We start from the raw sequence: 21,269 nt of genomic DNA on the forward strand, positions 1-21,269 counted from the left end.
GTCTTTGCCAAGGCTTTTCAATTTCTCTAATTAAAGTTAACAATTTCATCTTCTGTAATCGTCTCCATCCCTTGTTTGGTTAAGAATGCATCTCCTACTCATACTGTGAGAGACATCATCTGCTTCTCTCCTGTTGTTTTATAAATACTATATTTTAATAGTGTGATACATTTAAAATGTACCATGTAATATGATGTAACTTGTTGTTCCAAGCTTACTTTCTGCAAAATTATTTCCAATTTTCCTAGCAGTTTATATTAAATAGGGAGTCCTTTCCTTAATACTTTTTGTTTTTTGGTTTATTGAGTTGCTGTAGTCGGTTTGACAAGATTTTGTTTAAAATTTTTCATTGATATTATTCATTAATGACATTGATAATATTGGTCTATTTTTCTCTTGTGCTTTATCTGAACCTGGCTTAGGTATCAGAACTATATTTGTCTCATAAAAAATCTGGTAGGATGCTTTCTCAATTTTTGAGAATATTTTGTATAATGTCAATAAGCTTTTATTATGGGTTTCTATGTGACAGATACTGTGCTGAAGGCTGGGAATAGAAATACAAGCAGAAAGAAAAGCAATCCCTCCCCTCAAAGATTTTGCATTCTAATGGGAGAAGACAATGTGTATAGATAATATGTATGTGTGTATGTATAAATACGTATAGATGTGTGTATGTGTCTTGGGGAAGGGGCTCACTGGATATTTCCTGGCTCTGGGCATGGTAGAGGAAGTCTTGTGGAGATAGGCCCATACTGAAGACTGGATATCCTGGTCCTCCCCCTTAAATTAGAGGGTCTAGGTAGGAGGAACTAGCCAATCAGAAGGACAGGCTGTTGGACAGAGGTGCTTTTAATGGGAGAAGTCCAGGGATGGAATGAGATTCCAGGATTAAAAGTTTCAGTGACATGGTAGAAGTCCTATGGAGTAGGTTGCAGCGATGCAACCTGGAGGATATCTGTACCATTTGTCATATAAAAGTCTTATAGAATTGAATGAGGGGCATTAATTTAAACATTTTTGTGATAGTGATATTTGTGTTAATTTTTGTGAATAAATATTTTGGTGTTTTAATGTTGTTTTAAATATAGTTTTTTCTTTTATTATTTCGTGTTATTGGATGTCATGAATGACCAGACACTTTGCTAGTTAAGGACTGGGGATGCCAAGAAATGCCCTCAAGGAACTCACAATTTAAAAGTTACTATGTGCTGAGCACCTACTATGTGATAAGTTCTCTAAGAATAAAAATACAGAAGTGAAGCAGTTTCTTCCTTTAAGTTACATTCTAATGGAGGGAATAACCAGGAGACTGCTGGTAAATGTTTAACAACAGCCATTCCAAAAGCAATGTATGCAGGCCACATTTTCAGGTTTAACTTCTATTATTAACATTTTCTTCATCACTCTCTTGAGGCAGCTAGGTGGTGGACAGGGAGTTGGGCCTGGAATCAGAAGGACCTGAGTTCTAATTAGGTTTCTTATGATTAGGAAACTTACTGTGTGATCCTGGGCAAATCACTTAATCTCTTATTGTTTCAGTTTTCTCAGCTGTAAGATGGATATAAAAACAGCACCTACCTTGAAGGATTGTTCCTGGGTCTAAATGGGATCATATTTGGAAAGTCATTGGTATAGTGCCTCACATATAGTAGGCTCCATATAAGTGCTTATTCCTCTCTTTCCTTCCCTTAAGTCTAGCTCAGAGGTGTCATACTCAGGGCTACTCCCAAGTACTACCTGGACCAAATTAAAATTTACTTGGGAAATGTTAAACAAAATAAATAAATATTCCACAAAGCATGAATAATGTTAATTTGTGGTTTCAGGAATCAGTCTATTTGAGTTTGACACTTGATCTAGACAATTAATAAAACCAATAAAAAATTTAAAGACATGATTTGAAGTGTTTACTGATTTCTGAGGTATAAATGCTCATACTGAAAATTTAACAATCAGCTCCGGGTATGAGCTTGCTCAGCATATCCCCTGAAAACAGCATATATTAAAGGTTGGTGGCTGGGCTATTTTGGTTAGAAAAATCATTGTGATGGTTGGTGAATGGACCTTTAGGCAAATTGATTGATATTTCCTTCCAGACACCAATGACACAGTACTGATTTGCTTCCTTTCCCTACCCCCAGTTAGAATGCATGCTCTTGAGGGTAAGGAACTGAATGATTTGTTTTTCTTTTTATCTCTAGGGCTTAGCACAGTACCTGCTACAGAGGTGCTTAATAAAATGTTTATTGATTCATCATAGCTCTGGTGCTTGGATGAATGGGGAAGAGTATCAAATAGAGAATGCAAAGTATGTTAGAAGCTGCCAGGATATATTGAGGGTGGTTTGTGGTCTGGTGGGGGGCATTGTCATTCTCAATAATGCACAGTTAGAATCTGCTAAAAGTAGTATAAAATTTAATCAGATTTGTATTTCTTTGATTAATGAGTTTGTTTCCTATAATTTAATGTTCCTTTTTGTACATTACCTACATACCTTGGACTGAATGGTGAAAGTAAAATAGTGAATAGTGAGTCTTGAAAAAATAAGTTAAGGTTAACAACTCTTTGTACTCCCAGAAGTGGTTCCATTGCTTTTCAGTAGGTATAAATATTTTTTAAAATGTGCATAAGTCCTCAACAGTATGCTTTCTAAAATGATCCCTGATAAATGCCTCATTGTAATTTAAAACATGTTACAGTGATGGAATTTCTGTAGATTTGGCAAATGGGAGATAGTGTTTTCTAAATTATAATTCCTAGAATCCTGGTGTTCAATGCAATTTATTGGATCTGATGAGGGCTGGAAGGGAGATGTGAGACCCCCACAAAGACCTGGATATCAGGGGTAGATCATCTGGAGAAGATGACTCATGACTCAAGCATTGTTGAGGTCAAGGTAAAGATTTATTATGCTTTTCAGCAGGCAAGAGTTCTTAGGGAACCTGTAACCTTAAAGGGGTTCAGGGAAAATTTAGATAGGATATTCTATAGTATCACTTGTGCCAAATATTCTAGCTAGGTGTTTTGGAGTGAGATTAAGGAATTGTCAGTTCTTAAAGGATCAAGCACTTTTGGTATCTACTGCACAGGTATTTTACCCAAAATTCATCAGGAAATAGCCCCTGGGGGGTGGGGCTACCTGGAGGTGTGGTTTTAGGCTTGAAACATCACTAAGTCAACTAGTGGTCAGGGCTAGCTCAGAAATACCAGGCTTCTCTCATCAATGTCTTGTTAGACAAGATAAATGTAGAGAAGTATAGGTATGTCTAAGTCTAGGATACATATGACTGGTCAGTGAGTAGTTTATGACCCAGTACACAGCTGGTTCAAACTTATAAGTTCTATAGGTGCAGCTGGCTGCTGTGGCAGGAAGGGAGATAACGGTTGTTGCTGGGGCAGGCTGTGTCCTTGGGCTGGGGAGAAACTGCCTGGAATAGTGTTCTGAGGCAAGTGAGAAATGTGATTTTTAAAGAAAAATGTGATTTTAGAATTGGACCCCAAGTACATGCACCCAAGCACTCCATCAGATCCTTGGGTAAATATTTTAGAAGTATTTTCTTCTTAAGATTAATAATTTTAAAAATCTACATAATAAGAAATACTTGTGACCCTTCTTTGATATAAAAATATGCTTAAGTTCCTCTGGTCAATTCCAAATTTGTCAAGTTTTCATTTATTTTCCACTTTTCCCAGAAGATAATATGCCCCCTGACTGACTCCTGATCAATATTTATGTATTCTGTTGTTATTCCTTAACTCACAGAGTGATCAAAAAGTTTGACAAAAACTGATATAAAGGGCAATGAACTTGGAATATAAAAACCTGGATTACTTTTCTAGCTTATTCCTGGCCTTGGGACTGTGGTCAAGTTACAAATACTCTGAGCTTCAATTTTCTAATATCTCAAATGGAAATGATACTTTATCTATCCTTCCTTGCCACATTGTTATGAAGCTCAAATAGTGTATATAAAAACCTAACCGTAAAGGGCGATATAAATAAGTTATTTATCATGGAATGAATATTGTCAACCTTTAAAAAAATTTTTTAAATCCCAAATTGAAATACATATTCATGTATAGTTAGTTGAGTCCTCACTATCCCAGCTATAATTAGTTTTAATTGCCAATAAGTTATAAACTTTTTGAAAACTATTAATTTTAATTAGTAAAAGCTTGAATTGTTTTGGTGACCATTTGAAGCTATATGTACTTTGGGGAAAAAACACTTTTTATCCAGGAAACACAATAAAAATGGTTTCTTTTTCCCCAAACCAAATGGCAAGTCAACAGATATTCTCAAAGTACCAAAATAGGGAAAAGACGGAAAATTTCTTCTCTGTCCTCAAAAGTTTGGGAAAACTTTGGTAAAGAAACTGACTCTAAGATGTTTGTTTTGTTTATTTAAAAAGAGCTAATTTGTCTTCTTGCTTTTTCTTCAGTGAAATAGAGAATAAGTTTATGAGAGCAAATTGGAACATTTGAATCTTTATTTTTTTTTAATTATGGTATATAGCTCTTAATCCTACTAGTTCAGTTCCAGATCCTCCTTTTATATTTGTGGTTTAATCAACTGCTAATCTGGAGCCCACCCAGACAAAGTTGCATCTAGAAGCCTTTCAAATCATTCTTGAGAGAGCCATTAGATGGAAAAGACTATTAAAGTTTCATTAGAATTCAACATAGTGATTTCTTATCCTGTTTACCCAAGGGATTCCTAAGTACACTTAAAGGATTCATATGTCTCCACCAGCTAGGAGTTGACACACACATTCAAATAATACACAAAGATCTATCCAAATTACCCTGCACCATATTTCACAACCCCATTAGAAATACTTTCATAGCAGGAATGATTAACCTTTTTTTGTGTCATGGACTCCTTTAGCAATCTAGTGGAGCCTTTCTCAGAAAAATGTTTTTAAATGCATAAAATAAAATACATAAGATTACAACAGAAACCAATACAGGGTAAGAACCCCTGTTTTATTGCATAGATTACCATGGTAGAAATAAAAAGTTAACAGAAAGTTGAAAATTGAAATTTATTTTTATCTACTTTACCAATCAAGCTTTCTATAGTGTGATTGTTTTTTTGCAAAAGAACTGTTGTTGTCAGATTACATTCTTTATCAAAGATTTTTATTTCATTCTATTTGGAAAGAACACTGAATTTACATTCAGAAGACATGAATTAAGATCCTGCCTTTGATATTTTCCAGCTTGTTAATTTGGGCAATTCACTTAACCCTCTTGGGTTTCAGTTTCCCCATTTGTAAATGGAGTTGGACTACCTGGCTCATGCTATGATTTTATATTTTTCTTAAAAAATAAGTTTTTATTGATATCTTCTATTTTTTAAGTAAACATAGTTACACCAAGTATCCCTTTCTCTCCCATTCCCAAAGAATCATCTCATATAAAAATAGTATTTTTGAAAAAACTGGTACAACTGAGAGACACATTGAAAAAGTCTGAAAACGTGTAATGCACAACCCCTGTGCAAATCCTACCTCCACAGACGGATAGTTTGGAGGTATCCTCTCCTAGCTCTTCATTAGAGTCCTGCTTGATCTTTGATTTTGTTACATTCAATTTTTTTTTTTTTTGATGTATAGTTCTATGTGTATATTGCTGGGGTAGTGATGTGGAAAGGGTGCTGGGCCTAGAATTAGAAAAATCTGAGTTCAGATCTGATCTCAGATACTTCCTAGATGTGTGACCTCAGACAAGTGACTTAGCCTCTGTTGCCTCAGTTTCCTCATCTGTAAAATGGGGATAATTATAGCACCTCCTTCCCGAGGTTGTTGTGAGGATCAAATGATATCATAATTGTAAAGCACATAGCACAGCGCTTGACACATAGTAAGTACATGGTAAGTAACGCCATGTTAGCTGTCATCATTCTTATTATCGTTGTTAGCTCTGCTTACTTCACTCTGCGTCGGTTCCCCTAGATCTTTCCGTGCTTCTCTGTGTTCAGCTCATCACTTTTTGCAACCTAGTAGTATGTCATTGCATTCATGTACCACAGTTTGTTTAGCCATTTGTCAATCCCTGGCCATCTTTTTGTTTCAAATTCTTTGCTGTCACAAAAAGTGCTTCTATAGCTATGTCATTCATGGAGGACTTTATTCTTTTAAGTGCCTTCCTTTAAGTTTATACTCCAGGCTTGGAGTCTCTGGTTCAAAAGGCATGGACAACTTTATTTGCGAAATCCACACTGGCTTTTAAAATGATTGTATCATTTCCTATAGCTCCACCAACAATGTATTAGGATTCCTCATTCCACCGCCCCTCCACAATTGACTGTTTCCATTTTTGTTGTCTTCCAATTTGCAAGGTAGGAGGTAAAACCTCATAGTAATTTTGATTTCAGTTTTTCTTGTTACTGATTTGGAGCATTATTTCATGTGGGTGGGAATATTTTGCAATTCTTTTAAGAATTGTTTGTTTTTATATCATTTGACTACTTATCTGTAACTATTAGTACTGCCCATGTGTGTGTATTATTTATTTATCTTGGATACCAAACTCTTATCAAAGAAATTTGGTATAAAGATTTTTTCCTTTTCATTCCTTCTTATCCTAGACATATTTTTTCTCTCTGTGCAGAAACTTTTCAGTTTCATATAATCAAGGTTATCTGTTTTATCTTTTTGTAAGTCCCTCTTTTCTCAAGTTAAGAATACATCTACTGCCCTTAGTTGTGAGAGGTATATGATCTACTCTCTTTAGGGATGTGAGTGAGAAGGGGGAAAGAATTGAAAAGAGAGGAAGGAGAAAGAAGGCCTTGTTTTGGTGGTGGGAAAGGGGTTCATTCTACTGATGAATGAATGTTCCCATGAGTTAAGAGAGATGTTCTTTGAAGGGAGATGGGAACCTTGCTCTGGATGTTTTCTAGGAGATTTGGTGCTTGAAAAGACCACTTGTCCTACCTTGGGAGGGGGGGAGTTGGAACTCCTGGAGGTGACTGGTACTTGAGGGAGTAGGAAGGCATGAATGCACAAAGGAGAGATTTTGAGGCAAATGTGGAAAAGAAGGTAACATTATTTTATTTCATATAAAAATACTGTGGACTATTATAGTCCTCATGCTATATTTCTCTATTCACATCCCTTCTGAACAAGTTAGGGCAGGGGGTAAACTGCTGTGACCAGTCAAGAAGAACTAGGTTCAAATCTAGACTTCTGACACTGACTAGATGTGTGAACTTGGGCAAGTCACTTAATCTCTGCCTCAGTTATCTTAACTGTAAAATGGGGTTAAATAACAGTATCTACCTAGTTGTTTTGAGGATCAAGTGAAACAATATTTGTAAAATGCCTTGCACCTGGTAGGCACTACGCAAATGCTTCTTCCCTCCCTCAAACACTAGTTAGTTGTGTCATTATGGGCAAATCACTTAACCTTTTAGAATTTCAGTTTTCTTATTTGTAAAATGGAGGTAATAATGCAATCCATACCTCAATTAGGTTATTGTGAGGAAAGACCTTTGCAAACCATAAAACACAATTTAAACATGAATCATTTCAGGAATTGTATGAATTGTATTGGTCTATGTTGCTATATTAGGAACCAAATTTGAATGTCATTTATGGAAAGCTTCACTCTGCCATTAGTGCCTAACAGCAGTGGCCACAACAACAATAATACATTAATGTTAATAGCTAACAGTTACATAGCCCTTTAAAGTTTGCCAAGCATCTTATAAATATTATTTTATCCTATCAACCCTGAGAGGGAAGGGTTTTTCTTATCCCCATTTTAGAGATGAGAAAACTGAGGTAGATAGATTTGTTGTCAGTAGAGTGCTACTCATGGAATTCTAAAATGACCTGAGACTGAGTTTAGATATAAATGGGAAGGGAAGGAAAGGAATTAGAACCTGTGATTTCATTGCTATAGGAAACTCATAGAGAATTATCTGGAGCCACTGAAAGGTTAAATGACTTGCTCAAGGTCACAGAGCTAATATGTGGCCAAGCCATGATGTAATTCTAGTTTGTGCTAAGCTTTGGAGATAACAAAGAAAACAAAAGACAGTTCTGCTCTCAGGGAGCTCACAGTCCAATGGGACAGATGGCATGCAAACAACTCTAAAGAAACAAGATAAACTGGAGATAATCAACAAAGGAAAGCACTAGAGAATGGCTTCTTGTAGAGGATGGGGTTTTTAGCAGAGAGGCAGAAATGAGGAGAAAGAGTTAATTCTAAGCATGGGGGGACAGTCCGTGAAAATGCCTGGAGTTCAGAGAGTGTTTTGTAAAAGGAACAGCAGGGAATTACAAACTTGACCACCACATTAAATCATCACTAATAAAGAGAAATGTAAAGCAAACTGAATTTAAGGTTTCACCTCACACTTACTATATTGGCAAAATAATAAAAGATGAAATTGTGTTGGAAGGGTTGATTTAGAAAGACAATCAGCAAATATTTATTAAGCACCTAGTAATTTTGAGGAGTTGTACTTGGCATTCGGGATATAAAGATGAAGACAAAAATATTCCCTAATCTCCTGGGATTTGCATTCTAATAGTCAACAAACATATATATATGTCTATGTATATCATGAACACAAAATAAATTCAAGTCAACAAGCATGCACTCAAGAAAACATGTATTTGCTCTACATTATTTTTAGTTTAAAAAAAATCTAATAACAAAAACTAACCAACTGGTAATACTTTATATGTGTACAATTATATATTTTTCATTTAAATTTTTAATGACATTTACAGTAACTCACAAAAACTAAATTTAATTACATTTCTTTGTGGCTGTAGGTCCAGATGCAAGTTCATCCTACACTTGCATCAAATGAGGATGCTCTCCAGTATGTTGAAGAATTAATTCTACAGCTTTTAAGTATGCTGTGCCAAGCTCAACCCCGAAGCGTTTTAGATGTTGAGGTATGATAGTTTTTCATGTATAAGTGTGTGTGATCTCTATGTGTGTGGTGGTATAATGCCATTGAGAGATTAAATTGGTCTTCATAAAGATACACAATATTATAAAATAAAGAATGGATCTATTTCACCTTTTTGTTAGATAGGTTTCTGATTTCTAGAAGACCAATGAAGTATGCTATCCACCTCATGGTAGAGAGATGATAGAGTCAGAGTCAAAAATGAGGCATATATTTTTTTGGACGTGAGCAATACAGGAATTTGTGTTGCTTGACTATATGTGCTTGCTAGGAGTTTTATTATTATTTACTTTTTCATGGCGGGGGTGGGATTGTGCAGGAGATAAAACTGATACTTGTTCACTGAAAAAAATAAGATTTTATTTTTTAAAAATGTTAGTTGAATTAAGCTTTCACTTGTCTGGTTCCATATTTTGTTTTTAAATAAATTGACTACCTAAATACTAGCTTCATGCTAATGGTATATAATGTGCTAACTCCTATTGAATTCCTAGCATTACACAATATTTTTTCTAGTCTTTTCTAGTATTTAAAAAGCATCTGTCTTCTTTGGGTACTTATGACATAGTTCTCTCCTTATTTTCCTCCTACCTAACCGACTATTTTTTCTGTTTACATGTTCAAATATCATCTATATCATTTCCTGTAAATGAATGTTCCTCTGTATTCTGCTCTGGACTCCCATCTCTCCCAATTCTCTCAATGACCTTGTTAGATTTTATGGCTTTAATTATCATTTCTATGCAAATGATTGCTAGAGCTACCTTTGTAAATGTGTGAACTAAGCATCCTATTAGCCATGTTAGAAATTTGTTTTTGAAAAGCAAACTGATACAGAACAAAATGTACCCTTTAGGACTAGCTGAATTTTTAATGATATTATTTAATTTCAAAGTGATTTTCTGTTTTTCTGTTTCTGTCTTTCCAACAAAATTCACTTTTATTGTTTTGTTGACTACTTCAGTTGAAAGATAGTTAGAGAACATCTCAGCCATTCAGAATTAGAACTGAAATGTCCATAATCTGAATTCCTCCTATATTCAAGAAGTTTTTCCTCATTTCTAACTGAACTCTTCAAATTTAATCCCTTTATTTCTTATGTGAGCCTAATTGGAACCAAAAGACAATTGGATAACTTAATCTTAAACAGTGTCTACAATTTTCCTCATATCTAATTCAGAAATTTTAGTCATAGAATTTTAGAGCTTGAAGGGACTTTTGACATCATCTAGTCTAGTCTAACCCCTTCATTTTCTATATGTCAGGAAACTAAACAGAATTTGACTTCTTTCTCTCACAAATTCCAACTCCTCTGAACTACCCATTATCATTGAGAGTACTATCATCTTCCTGGTTACAAGCTTGCAACCTGAATGTCATTCTCCATTCTTCTCTTGAATTCATCCCATGTTTCCAGGCTGTAACAGATTTTATTACTTGTTTTTTCAAGACATTTCCTGTAAATGTCCCCTTCTCTCAACTACCTCAGTAGTACCCATTTTCTCTCATCTGAATTATTGCAATAGTCTTCTGTTTGGTCTCCCTGACTAAAGTCTCTTCCTACTCTAATCCATCCTCTACTTAACTGCCAAAGTGATTCACTTAAAGCCTTCCCATTCCTCAAACAACTCCAACTCCAGCTTCATTCGTCTGAGTCCACCATCCTCCATGATTGGAATGCTCTCCTTCCTCATGCCTGCTTTGTAGTTTCCTTCAAGATTCTTTCAAGACTTAGCATTAATCCATTTTTAGCTGGAGGGTTTTCTTACCTTCCATTTACACTGTATCTATATCTCATATACACAGTTACTTGCATGTTTTTTCCATCATCAGATTGTGAGTTCCTTGAGGGCAGGGATGATGAGTTTGCCTTTCTTCCTATCTCCAGTGCTTAACACAATATCTAGCACTTACTAGGTATTTAAATACTTTTTGACTGACTGACCCACCAACCCTCTTAGTCAACTGAACTTTCTTTCTTCAAAGATGCTGATGACCTCTTAATTGCCACCCTCCCTCATCTACATGCAGAGATGGTCAGACACTTAATGCTACCATCACCCATAAGTATTCTACTTCCAAGTTCGTGAACTCTGTAATTCTTTTATCTGATTATAATCTCTTATTCATTCATATGTTCTCCTCTCTTTTACAACTCACACCCACCCCTTCAAACCACTTTCTTTGTCCTTGCCATTTCCTTAAATCCTTGTGCCTCTCAGTTTGTTCCTTGACCATCAATCTTGCACTGGCTAATCTGTCTTCTCTTGTTCATGTTGATCATTTGATAAACCAGTTCAAGTTTACACTATCATCTTTTCTTGGGTACTTTGCCCCCTTATCTTGTAGCCAGTCTTATCCTGTCAAGCATTATTCTCTCATCCACTACCTTCACCTGTGTTCACACATGCTGAGCTGAGTGGGTCCACTATAAATTGGTCACACAACTGCACCTGGGCCCTCACTGGGGCAGGGAAATCCTTTTATACTTTCCTGTTGATTCACTATCTAACGTACTACAACACCTTTTCCGGATCTTTTCCTAGCTCCTCAAACATCCCTTGGCTTCCCAACACTCTCAGCTGAGATCTTGCCTCATATTTTTTACATGAGGCCATTCACTGCGAACTCCCTCTCTTCCACATCTCAAATCACCCAGATGCCTTCAGTTATTTTCTCCTCCTTCCCTCCTGTCTCATATGAAGAAGTGGCCTTTCTCCTTGCCAAAGTAAGCCCCTCTACATGTACATGTGATCCCATTCTTTTTCATTTTCTCCTTCAGATGGCCCCCTCTACCACTCCCACTGTTTACTAATCTTCTGTTTCTCTCTGTCTGCTGTATAATTCCCCATTCTCAAAAAGGAAAAAAAGCCCTTATTTTATCCCCACTACCTACCTTCTTATATCTTTCCTCACCAAGCATGAAAAAAACCAACTACAATAGTTTCCTCCACTCCTTTCTTTGTGTCCCGAGTACTTAGCACAATGCTTTGCTAATGCTTAGCTAATACATGCTTGTTGACTTGACTTGTATTTATTTTGTGTTCATTTTATTTATTTGTTTGTTATTTTATTGGTAAGACTATAAACCCCTTGAGTGTAGGGAATGTTGCTTTTTTTGTCTTTGTATCCTTTGTGCCCAGAACAGTTCCTCCACAATGTGTTGAGTTATGTCCAACTTTTTGTGACCATATTTGCGGTTTTCTTGGCAAAGATGCTGGAGTGGTTTGTCATTTTCTTCTCCAGCTCATTTTAAAGATGAGGAAACTGAGGCAAGCAGAATTAAGTGACCAACCTAGAGCTAAACAGCTAGAAAGTGTTTGAGAACAGATTTGAAGTCAGGAAGAGAAGTCTTTCTGACTCTAGGCCTGGCAATCCATCCACTGAAGCACTTAGCTGCTCCACCCTCAAAAATACTAAGTGCTTAGTAAATGCTTGGTGAGTGATTGTCTTTACAATATATCTTGGCAATTTACTAAGTGTGTGATGAAACCTTAAATTTTGCTTTGCATTTCTCTTAATTATGATTAGGAGCAAGTCTCATAGAGTCAGTAGTTTGCAATTCTTTTAAGTTTTGTCATTTCCGTTGAGGAATAGTCAGTTCTTTTGTAGAGAGCAACACTGGAAAATACAAACTGCCATCATGCTTGGTGAGCATAACAAATACTTCATATGTATTTTGAAGTGAAAGAGGAATCTGCAAATCAACTTTCTCCCTCTACTTGCATCTGCTGCTCTGCTTGCTTTCAATTGAGGTGCCTCTCAGGATAAGCTCCTCATTTCTAAAGTCACCACCATGCTGCTAACTCCAACATTGCTTGATACCACCTCCCTCAACCTCCTCCCCTTGAATTGGAGGGCAGCAGGATAGAGTACCAAACTTCTTCCAGTACTTTCCTTTAGAGAGGGCAGAAGCTGGATTCTCAGCTCATCCCACTTATGTATCTGCTGTTTTGTCTTGTCTTCACCTCCACAGAACAGGGCACCCCCCCGACCCCAGTCTATTCCCCCTCAACCTTTCTTACATTCTTTTTAGATTGGGGATAGGAAGTGTCTTTCTTTTTATTAATTAATTATTAATATTATTAATTATTAATTGTATCCCCAACATTTAGCCTAGTGTCTGGCACATAGGAGGTGCTTTAAAAATGTTTATTGGACTGCATTCTATAACTATAAGTGGAAAATAACATTTGCAGGGAAAACTTGACCTAATTTAAAGAAATTTGGGGAAAAGCCAATATAAATTATTAGGTCTGACTTTAATTTATTTTTAAAAAGCACTTTTATTAATATTAATAAAATTACTTAGATTAACCAAATATGGTTAAATAATGATTCTGTGTGTTGATAAGTAAATAAGAATGCTTTCTGATTAGCATATAGTTATATATCATATGTTCATAGATTTAGAATTGGAAAGGATCTTCCAGATTTAACCACCTAATTTTTATGAGCTGGAGAGGTCAAATAGCTTGTCCAGGGTCACACCAGCGTCCAAGCCAGGACTCAAGTTCAGGTCCTCTAACAGCAAGTACGTTGCTCTTTCTCTTGCACCACATGGCCTCCCATGAACATTGGTGCTTCCTGCAAGCACCAGACCCAGCATACTTAAGACATTGTTTGAGATTGACTTGAATTAAATTAAAAATTGTAAACATTTTTCTTATAATTTTATGTACATTATTTGAGATATGGAGAAAAGGCTGAATAAACAAAGGACAATCCTACTCCTATAGGGGTATCAGGGATTCCAAGTTAATGAAGACCAAATTAACAGTATTTTACTTATTGTCAACAGGAAATGTTTAATTGATTTGATATTCTTCTATTTTACTTAGTATCTAATATTGTATCTTGGTATTTTTATCTGGGACCTTCAGCTTTTTAATGTATCCTGGTGTTTTTTTTTTAAAAAATTACATGCTTTTTAACCATTTCATAATATGATTTGGTAAATCTCTCTGAGAGTAGAATTTCTTTTTGTTAAGCTTTTTTTTAAAAAATGAATCAAACACACACAAAAGAGTAAAAAAAAAAGAACCCACCTTGTTGACATACATTGACCATTCCTTTTTAATGTATAGAGGTTGGGGTATATATAAAATTTTCCTTGATTCTCCTTTTTCATACTATATAATGAAGTTACATTTTGTCTCTAATTTCTCCTTTCTATATTAGCCTGTCAGATCTCCATTTATAATTGTAGTTTTTATTTCTATTCTTTAGCAATCTGAACTGATTTCTGCTTCTCCTGACTTTTCCATTTCACTCTTCTGGGGGCTTACCTAAGTACCTCCTTGTGGTATATTGCCTCTCTAAAATATCATTCTGGTACAACACCATTCCTTCAACTCAAATTCAAGTTCATCAGGCACCTGTTAAATGCCTATTATTTGAATATCAGACACTGTGCTTCCTCTAATTTCTTTTTCCAGACGTACTATAGAGTATATCACAGTTGTATAGCTTCTTCCAGAGCACTGTTTCTGGAGTCAAAGAACCTGGGTTCAAATCCTGCCTCAGGTGCTTGTGTACCTATTTGACTTTGGACACCTCCATTTAACACCCATTTCCTAATCTGAAAAATGAGGGAATTGGACTAAGTGGTCTGTCAAATTTTTTTCCACTTTTAGATCTTTAATTCCTTGATTTTTTCCTGTGCCCAAATAACCACACAAACTCTTTTGGGAGGGAGCAGGAAGAGAGAGGGAAGGAGGGAGAGGTAGGGAGGGAGAAGGAAAGGGAAGCAGGTAGGGGGTTGAAGAAGAGAAAAGAGAATAGAAAGAGAAAAAGATTATATATGAAACTAGGAATTTCTGTATACGCTTTTTTAAAAAAAATCACCATGCCACTTCTGAAGCTGTCTTCCTTTTCTATATTTCTCTATGAGCATCCTTCTTTTCCCTTGAGTGCATTTTTAATAGTGCTTCAGTGACTCTCTTTTATTTTCTTTTTCCTCAACAATTTTACTAGCTCCCTTCTACCCCTAATCACTCCCCTCTCACAAATAAAAAGAGAAAAAATAAAAAAACTGCATTCTTTGTAACAAATTAATGTAGTCATCTCCAAAAATATCTTCTTTATCAACAGCTGGGTGGCATGCTTTATCATCAATCCTCTGGAGTCACCCCATTGATCAGCATTCATAAGTTTTTCTTTAACATATTGTTACATGGGTTGCTTTATTTACTTTACTCTGAATCACTTCATAAAAGCTTTCCAGAGATCTCCAAAACAATTCTTTTAATAATTTCTTATAGAATAATAATATCCTATAATAATTATGTACCACAATTTCTTTAGCCATTGCCCAGTTGATAGGCACCCCCTTAGTTTCCAGATCTTATTACAACAAAAAGAACTCTCATAAATATTTTTGTACATATGGCTATTTTTTTTCTTTTTCTGTATCAGTATTGCTGAGTTAAAGGATGTCATCATCAAACATGCTAGCTAGATGGTGCCATATATAGATAGAGTGCCAAACCTCAAGTCAGGAAGACTCACTTTTCTGAGTTCAGATCCAACCTCAAATATATGCTAGCTGTCTGGGAAAGTCACTTAACTCTGTTAACCTCAGTTTCCTCATCTGTGAAATGAGCTGGACAAGGAAATAGCAAACCACTCCAATATCTTTGCCAAGAAAATCTCAAATGGGGTCACAATGAGCCTGACATAACCGAAACAACTGACGTGCAAGTGTTCCAGGCACTATACTAAGCATTGGGGATACAAAGAAAGGCAAAAAACAAAACCAGTCCCTGCTCTCAAGGATCTCACAGTCTAATGGGGGAGATAAAGAACTACTAAAGAAAAAACTCCTGATCCTGATGGATTCACAAGAAAATGCTATCAGATTTTAAAAGGACAATTAGTACCAATACTACAAAAGATATCAAAATAGAGGGTAAACCACACCATCAAATTCCTTTTAAGAGACAATATAGTCCTAATATCTAAACCAGAAATGGACATTTTCAAGTTGTTTTATTTTAGTGCTTTGTCCCTGCATTCTAATTTCTTTTATTTTCCTTAAATGGTACTAAAATGCCTTTCTTCTTAGATTGAACAATTCTCATCAGTTTCAACAGACTTATCATTAATTATAGAATAAAACAAATATGCTTTGGTTTTAAAAAACATTTTGGTGGACCTGAATCATTGAAGTTGCAGTCTTTTCTTTTCTGTACAATATCAGATATATGTTAAGATTTTGATAAATCAGAAAAGGAGTTATTTCAATTAATAATCAGGAGTAATATTTAACTACTAGTTATGTCCTGAAAGGAATGCTTAACAAGTAATTTTATGATGAAATTGTTATATAGTAGTGACCTCTAGTGGTTCTAATTTTGCTATGCAGAAAATTGTATAAATTGTGGTCTATTCAGATAACTTTGGACTGAGTATGTAAAAATAAATTTACATCTTAGCTTACCTAGAAAAATAATTTAACTCTTTGACCAATAACTAGTTTCTTCAATTTTTAGATGAAAAGTCTATTGTAAAATAATCACAGTGTTCAGTTTGATCATATTAATATTCTATTCAGTGTGTACCTTGATCACAGTGATAGTACAGATGAAGTTTCTTTGTCTTTTTTATGTAATGAGTATTGTGTCTTTTCAATGCATAATTAAGCAAATACAGTGACATTTACAATTCTCATTTCCTCTGATAGGCTACTGAAGGTTGGTTTTTTTTGACGAGTTTAAATATATTTGGTGTGTGCATTCAAATCTGAGATTCAAAACTGAGAAAACTATGGATAGTAGACTTTTATTCACATATTATTCCATTATTTCTCTCAAGTAAATTTTCTGTGATTGATAATTGATTTCATGTGTTTGATATTCAATGCCTATTTTCTTCTTTCCAAGGATCGTGTACAAAAAAGTTTTCCTCATCCAATTGATAAGTGGGCAATAGCTGATGCTCAGTCTGCTAATGAAAAGAGGAAGCGAAGAAATCCATTATCTCTCCCAGTAGAAAAAATTCACCCTTTATTAAAGGTAAAGTCGGATTTTTCCTTTATTTTTTAAATTAAAAAAATCACCACTAAGGCACTTAAAGATATTTTACTGCATGTCATAATAACTAGATGAAACAAATTCCTCTTTTACAATTTCCTGTGATACAGAGGAATATGTTAATTGGCCATTGTCGCTTTAATAACAACACTAATAATAAAACAGATTGAAAGCCCTAAGCGTAACTATGGATTTCTCCTATCTCAAGTCACAAACACAGTCTTCTCAAAGTGTAGGAGCCATAAAGCTTCACCCAAATACTAAAAGTATATCACAGAATCTTGGATAAAGTCCTATTCTCTGAGACTGTTTTCAAAGTACTATAAGGTTTTTGCAGACACAAGTTTCTGTGGTCTACCTACTACCATCTTCTCTTCCTTACAATTAGAACATATTTCACCAAAATTATTAGGAAAAATTGTACTGTTTTTTTGATAAGACACCTTAGGATGACTCTTGGGTTTTAATATGAATAAATTGCTAAGTGATTCCTCTAAACAAAATTTATAAACTTTAAAAAAAATTATAAGCTTTATTACTTTAAGAGACCACATAACTGATTAGATACCACTCAAGGCTACACCTGAGAACCATTGCTATAAGGGAGCTATGTATCCATAAAGAAGGTATTAAGCCAGGGGTTCTTACCTTGGGTTTTCATGGATAGATTTCCAGGGGTCTCTGAACTTGAATTTGAGGGGAAAGTTACATCTTTATTTTAATTTATCTCTAACTGAAATTTAAAGTTTCCTTCAATTTGAATTTTTTAGAAACATGTTAAGAAAGACATAGACTTCACCAAACTGCCAAAGAGATCCATGGCACAGAAAAGGTTAAGAATTCAGACAAATAGTAAAGAAACTTCTATTTGTTCCTTATTAAACCTCTCTAATGAAATAGGTATAAACCAGAGGTGGAAAATCTGTGGCCTCAAGGCCACATGTGGTCCTCTAGGTCCTCAAGTGTGGCCCTTTGACTGAATCCAAATGTCCCAGAACAAATCCCTTTAATAAAAGGATTTGTTCTATAAAACTTGTACTTAGTCAGAAGGTCACACACAAGGACCTAGAAGGCCACATGTGGCCTTGAGGCCATAGGTTCTCTACCCCTGGTAAACCATGAAAAATTCCTAAATTAGCCATATGTAGAATATTTAATAGATCTTTAGGAAGATTGGAAACAAGTGGCATATGCTCTCTACCACCACCATATTCCTAGTCCCTCAGGCTCACAGCCTCAGTGTCATCCTGGATTCTTCACTATCTTCTTTTCCCCATATTCAACCTGTTGCTGAGACCCATCAATTTCACCTTTGCAACATCTCTTGAAGATGTCCCCTTCTCTCTTCTAATACTGCCACTATCCTGGTACAGGCTCTTATCACCTCATGCCTGCTGCTTGGTTTGCCTGCTTCAAGTCTCTCACCACTTCATTCAAGTGATTTTCCTAAATCTCTTGGCAGGTCTAACCATACCACCCCCATACTCAATAAATTCCAATGATTCCCTCTCACCTCCAGGATCAAGTACAAAATCTTGTTTGGTATTCTAAGCCCTTCATAATCTATCCTCCTTCCAGTCTTCTTATATTTTCTTTCTTAGACTTTCTTTCACCACACTCTTCAATCAAATGACACTGCTAATTATTTCCTAATTATCCTGTATGTAGCTTATTTGTACATATCTGTTTGCATGTCATCTTGCTCTTTAGATTGTGAGCTCCTTGAAGATAGAGATTATCTTTTGCCTTTCTTTGTATCCCGAGAGCATAGTACAGTACCTGGCACATAGTAGGCACTTAATGCTTATTGACTGACTAATTAAAATAAATAATTTAATTAAATTAAATTTAATTAATTAAATTAATTAAATTTAAATAAACTAATTAAAATAAATCAATGCATACCAACCCTAAAAGAATAAACACACACATATTACATAATAAATGGTGGTTGAGTTCCAAGTCCATCCCACCAAAGAATATTTACCTTACAGTGTACCTAAAATACAGTACTGTTAGTACAATTGCAGTTATATTTAACCACTATTTACAAAATTGTTTCAATGGAAAGAATACATTCTAGACCCAAGCTTGAGAGAAACAACTTTTTCTACCTTAACAATTACATGGTCCAGGTATAGAGTGGGGATATGGTATTTAATACTGGACATCCATAGTTTGCAAATTCTGTGTGTCAATAGGAGAAAAATCACAACTCCACATCAGTTACTTGTGAGATGTTTTAATTTGAGGAACCCAGTAGCAGTTACTCTTATGGCTATTTCTCTGCTGTTTTGGGCATGTGCAGGTGTCTCAATAGGTAAGTTTCTAAATTGGGGAACTGCCTTGACTATAATTTACTCTGTTTAAAATATCTTTTCTGATTATTAGAGATGATCTTTCTCTTTTCCATGTTCTGTTAACATGTTCATGATAAACAGCTTATAGTTAAATTTTGTTTTTAAAAAAATTGAATGCTGTATTCAAATAGGTTTCAGTCAGTTAAAGCCATGGTGCAAAGAGGCTGCTTCAATGAAGACATGACATTACCTTCTCTTCTACATTGTTTTAATTTTTCTCCCTATAAATATTTCTCTTTTTATTTCACAGGAAGTTCTAGGGTATAAAATTGACCACCAGGTTTCTGTTTACATAGTAGCAGTATTAGAATACATTTCTGCAGATATTTTAAAGCTGGTTGGAAATTACGTACGGAATATACGACATTATGAAATTACAAAGCAAGACATTAAAGTAGCAATGTGTGCTGATAAGGTAGGAAACATCTGTGTTTTATTTTTACTAATAATCTTTAATTCTTAAAAGATTAATTACTAAAGAAATATTCAGAACTACACTGTATCTAAATGTATGTGACGTGTTTAAATTTTTATTTTATATTATCTCTTTCATGAAGCTATATTTGGGGTTAATCTTACTTAGATCAAATCCTACCTTCTGCTGGAGACCTTCCCCTGCTCCTCATTCTCTCTCTCCCACTGTTAGTATCTTCCCTTTGAGAATTTGCATTGTATATATTTTGTATGTAAAATTATTGCAGATTGTGTGCCCTTCAGAATGGGAGGTCTCTGGGGCTGGGGCTTGTTCTTGCCCCATTTTGTACGTCCTCAGTGATTGGCACATTGCATGCCCTTAATCAATGCTTCTTGACTGACATATCATTATCATGATATTATTATTATTATGAAGTGACTCATATTGTCCTTTCAGTAAAATTCTTTAAAACGTAATTGAGTAGGAAAATTTAGAGGCTACTTTAAAATCCCAGTTCTTTTGACATTCATTTTAATTGTAATAAAAATCTTGCTTATTGGATTTTACATTTTATAAAATCCCTTCCTCACAATAGTCCTGCAGCAGTCGTACAACTCGGTGGCACAGTCGATAGATTGCCAGTCCTGGAGTCAAGAAGACTCATTTTCCTGAGTTCAAATCCAACCTCAGATACTTATTAGCTGTGTGATCCTGGGCAAGTCATTTAACCATTTTTGCCTCAGTTTCTTCATCTGTAAAATGAACTGGAGAAGGAAATAGCAAACCATTGCCAAGAAAATCCCTAATGGGGATTTTCCCTCATGAAGAATTGGATATGACTGAAAACAACTTAACAACAAAAGTATTACCCATTTCACCAATGGGGAAACTGAGAGTCATAGAGATTAAATAGTCACATAGCTAGTTAAGTGAAAGACTGGGGACCTGGACTCAACTTTCCTAACTCAAGTTTCATCATTCCATTTATTGTGACATCCTGTCTTTTTCATCATTTAAAATCTTATCAGATGGCTTCACATCTTATTAATTTTAACTTCAGACTTGATCATGACCCTTTAATTCATTTTCTTTTCTGTTTTTGTTTATTTGTAGGTATTGATGGATATGTTCCATCAAGATGTAGAAGATATAAATATATTATCTTTAACTGATGAAGAACCTTCCACTTCAGGGGAACAAACATACTATGACCTGGTAAAGGCATTTATGGCTGAAGTTCGACAGTATATAAGGGAACTTAATCTCATTATTAAAGTTTTTAGAGAACCATTTGTCTCCAATTCAAAATTATTTTCTTCTCACGTAAGTATTGTTACAAGTATAGCATAATATAAGCACCTGTAATCTGGGGTTTATATTCATATAAGCCTTTTAAATTTGGACTTAGAAGGTTTAGAAATAGTAATTTTTTAAAAGAAATTTTTGAATATGAGACTGAGTTTCAGCAATAACCCTAATTTCTGTTTTCCTGGAGGTTTTGATGCTGTTTTTTATCCTGTCCTACT

General features: G+C 35.1%; 1 protein-coding gene across 2 annotated transcripts in view; it reads left to right on the top strand.

The window, feature by feature from the left end:
• Positions 1-21,269, top strand: part of SOS1 (SOS Ras/Rac guanine nucleotide exchange factor 1) — a 183,152-nt gene that overhangs the window by 62,132 nt on the left and 99,751 nt on the right. For both annotated transcript variants that reach the window (XM_072635817.1, XM_072635818.1), the window contains exons 2-5: positions 8,793-8,918; positions 16,819-16,950; positions 19,579-19,743; positions 20,857-21,066. In XM_072635817.1, coding sequence (XP_072491918.1) covers positions 8,793-8,918; positions 16,819-16,950; positions 19,579-19,743; positions 20,857-21,066 — 633 coding nt within the window. The remainder of the gene's footprint in view (positions 1-8,792; positions 8,919-16,818; positions 16,951-19,578; positions 19,744-20,856; positions 21,067-21,269) is intronic.

The sequence above is a fragment of the Notamacropus eugenii genome, chromosome 1, assembly GCF_028372415.1.
Source record: "Notamacropus eugenii isolate mMacEug1 chromosome 1, mMacEug1.pri_v2, whole genome shotgun sequence".
NCBI lineage: Eukaryota > Metazoa > Chordata > Mammalia > Diprotodontia > Macropodidae > Notamacropus > Notamacropus eugenii.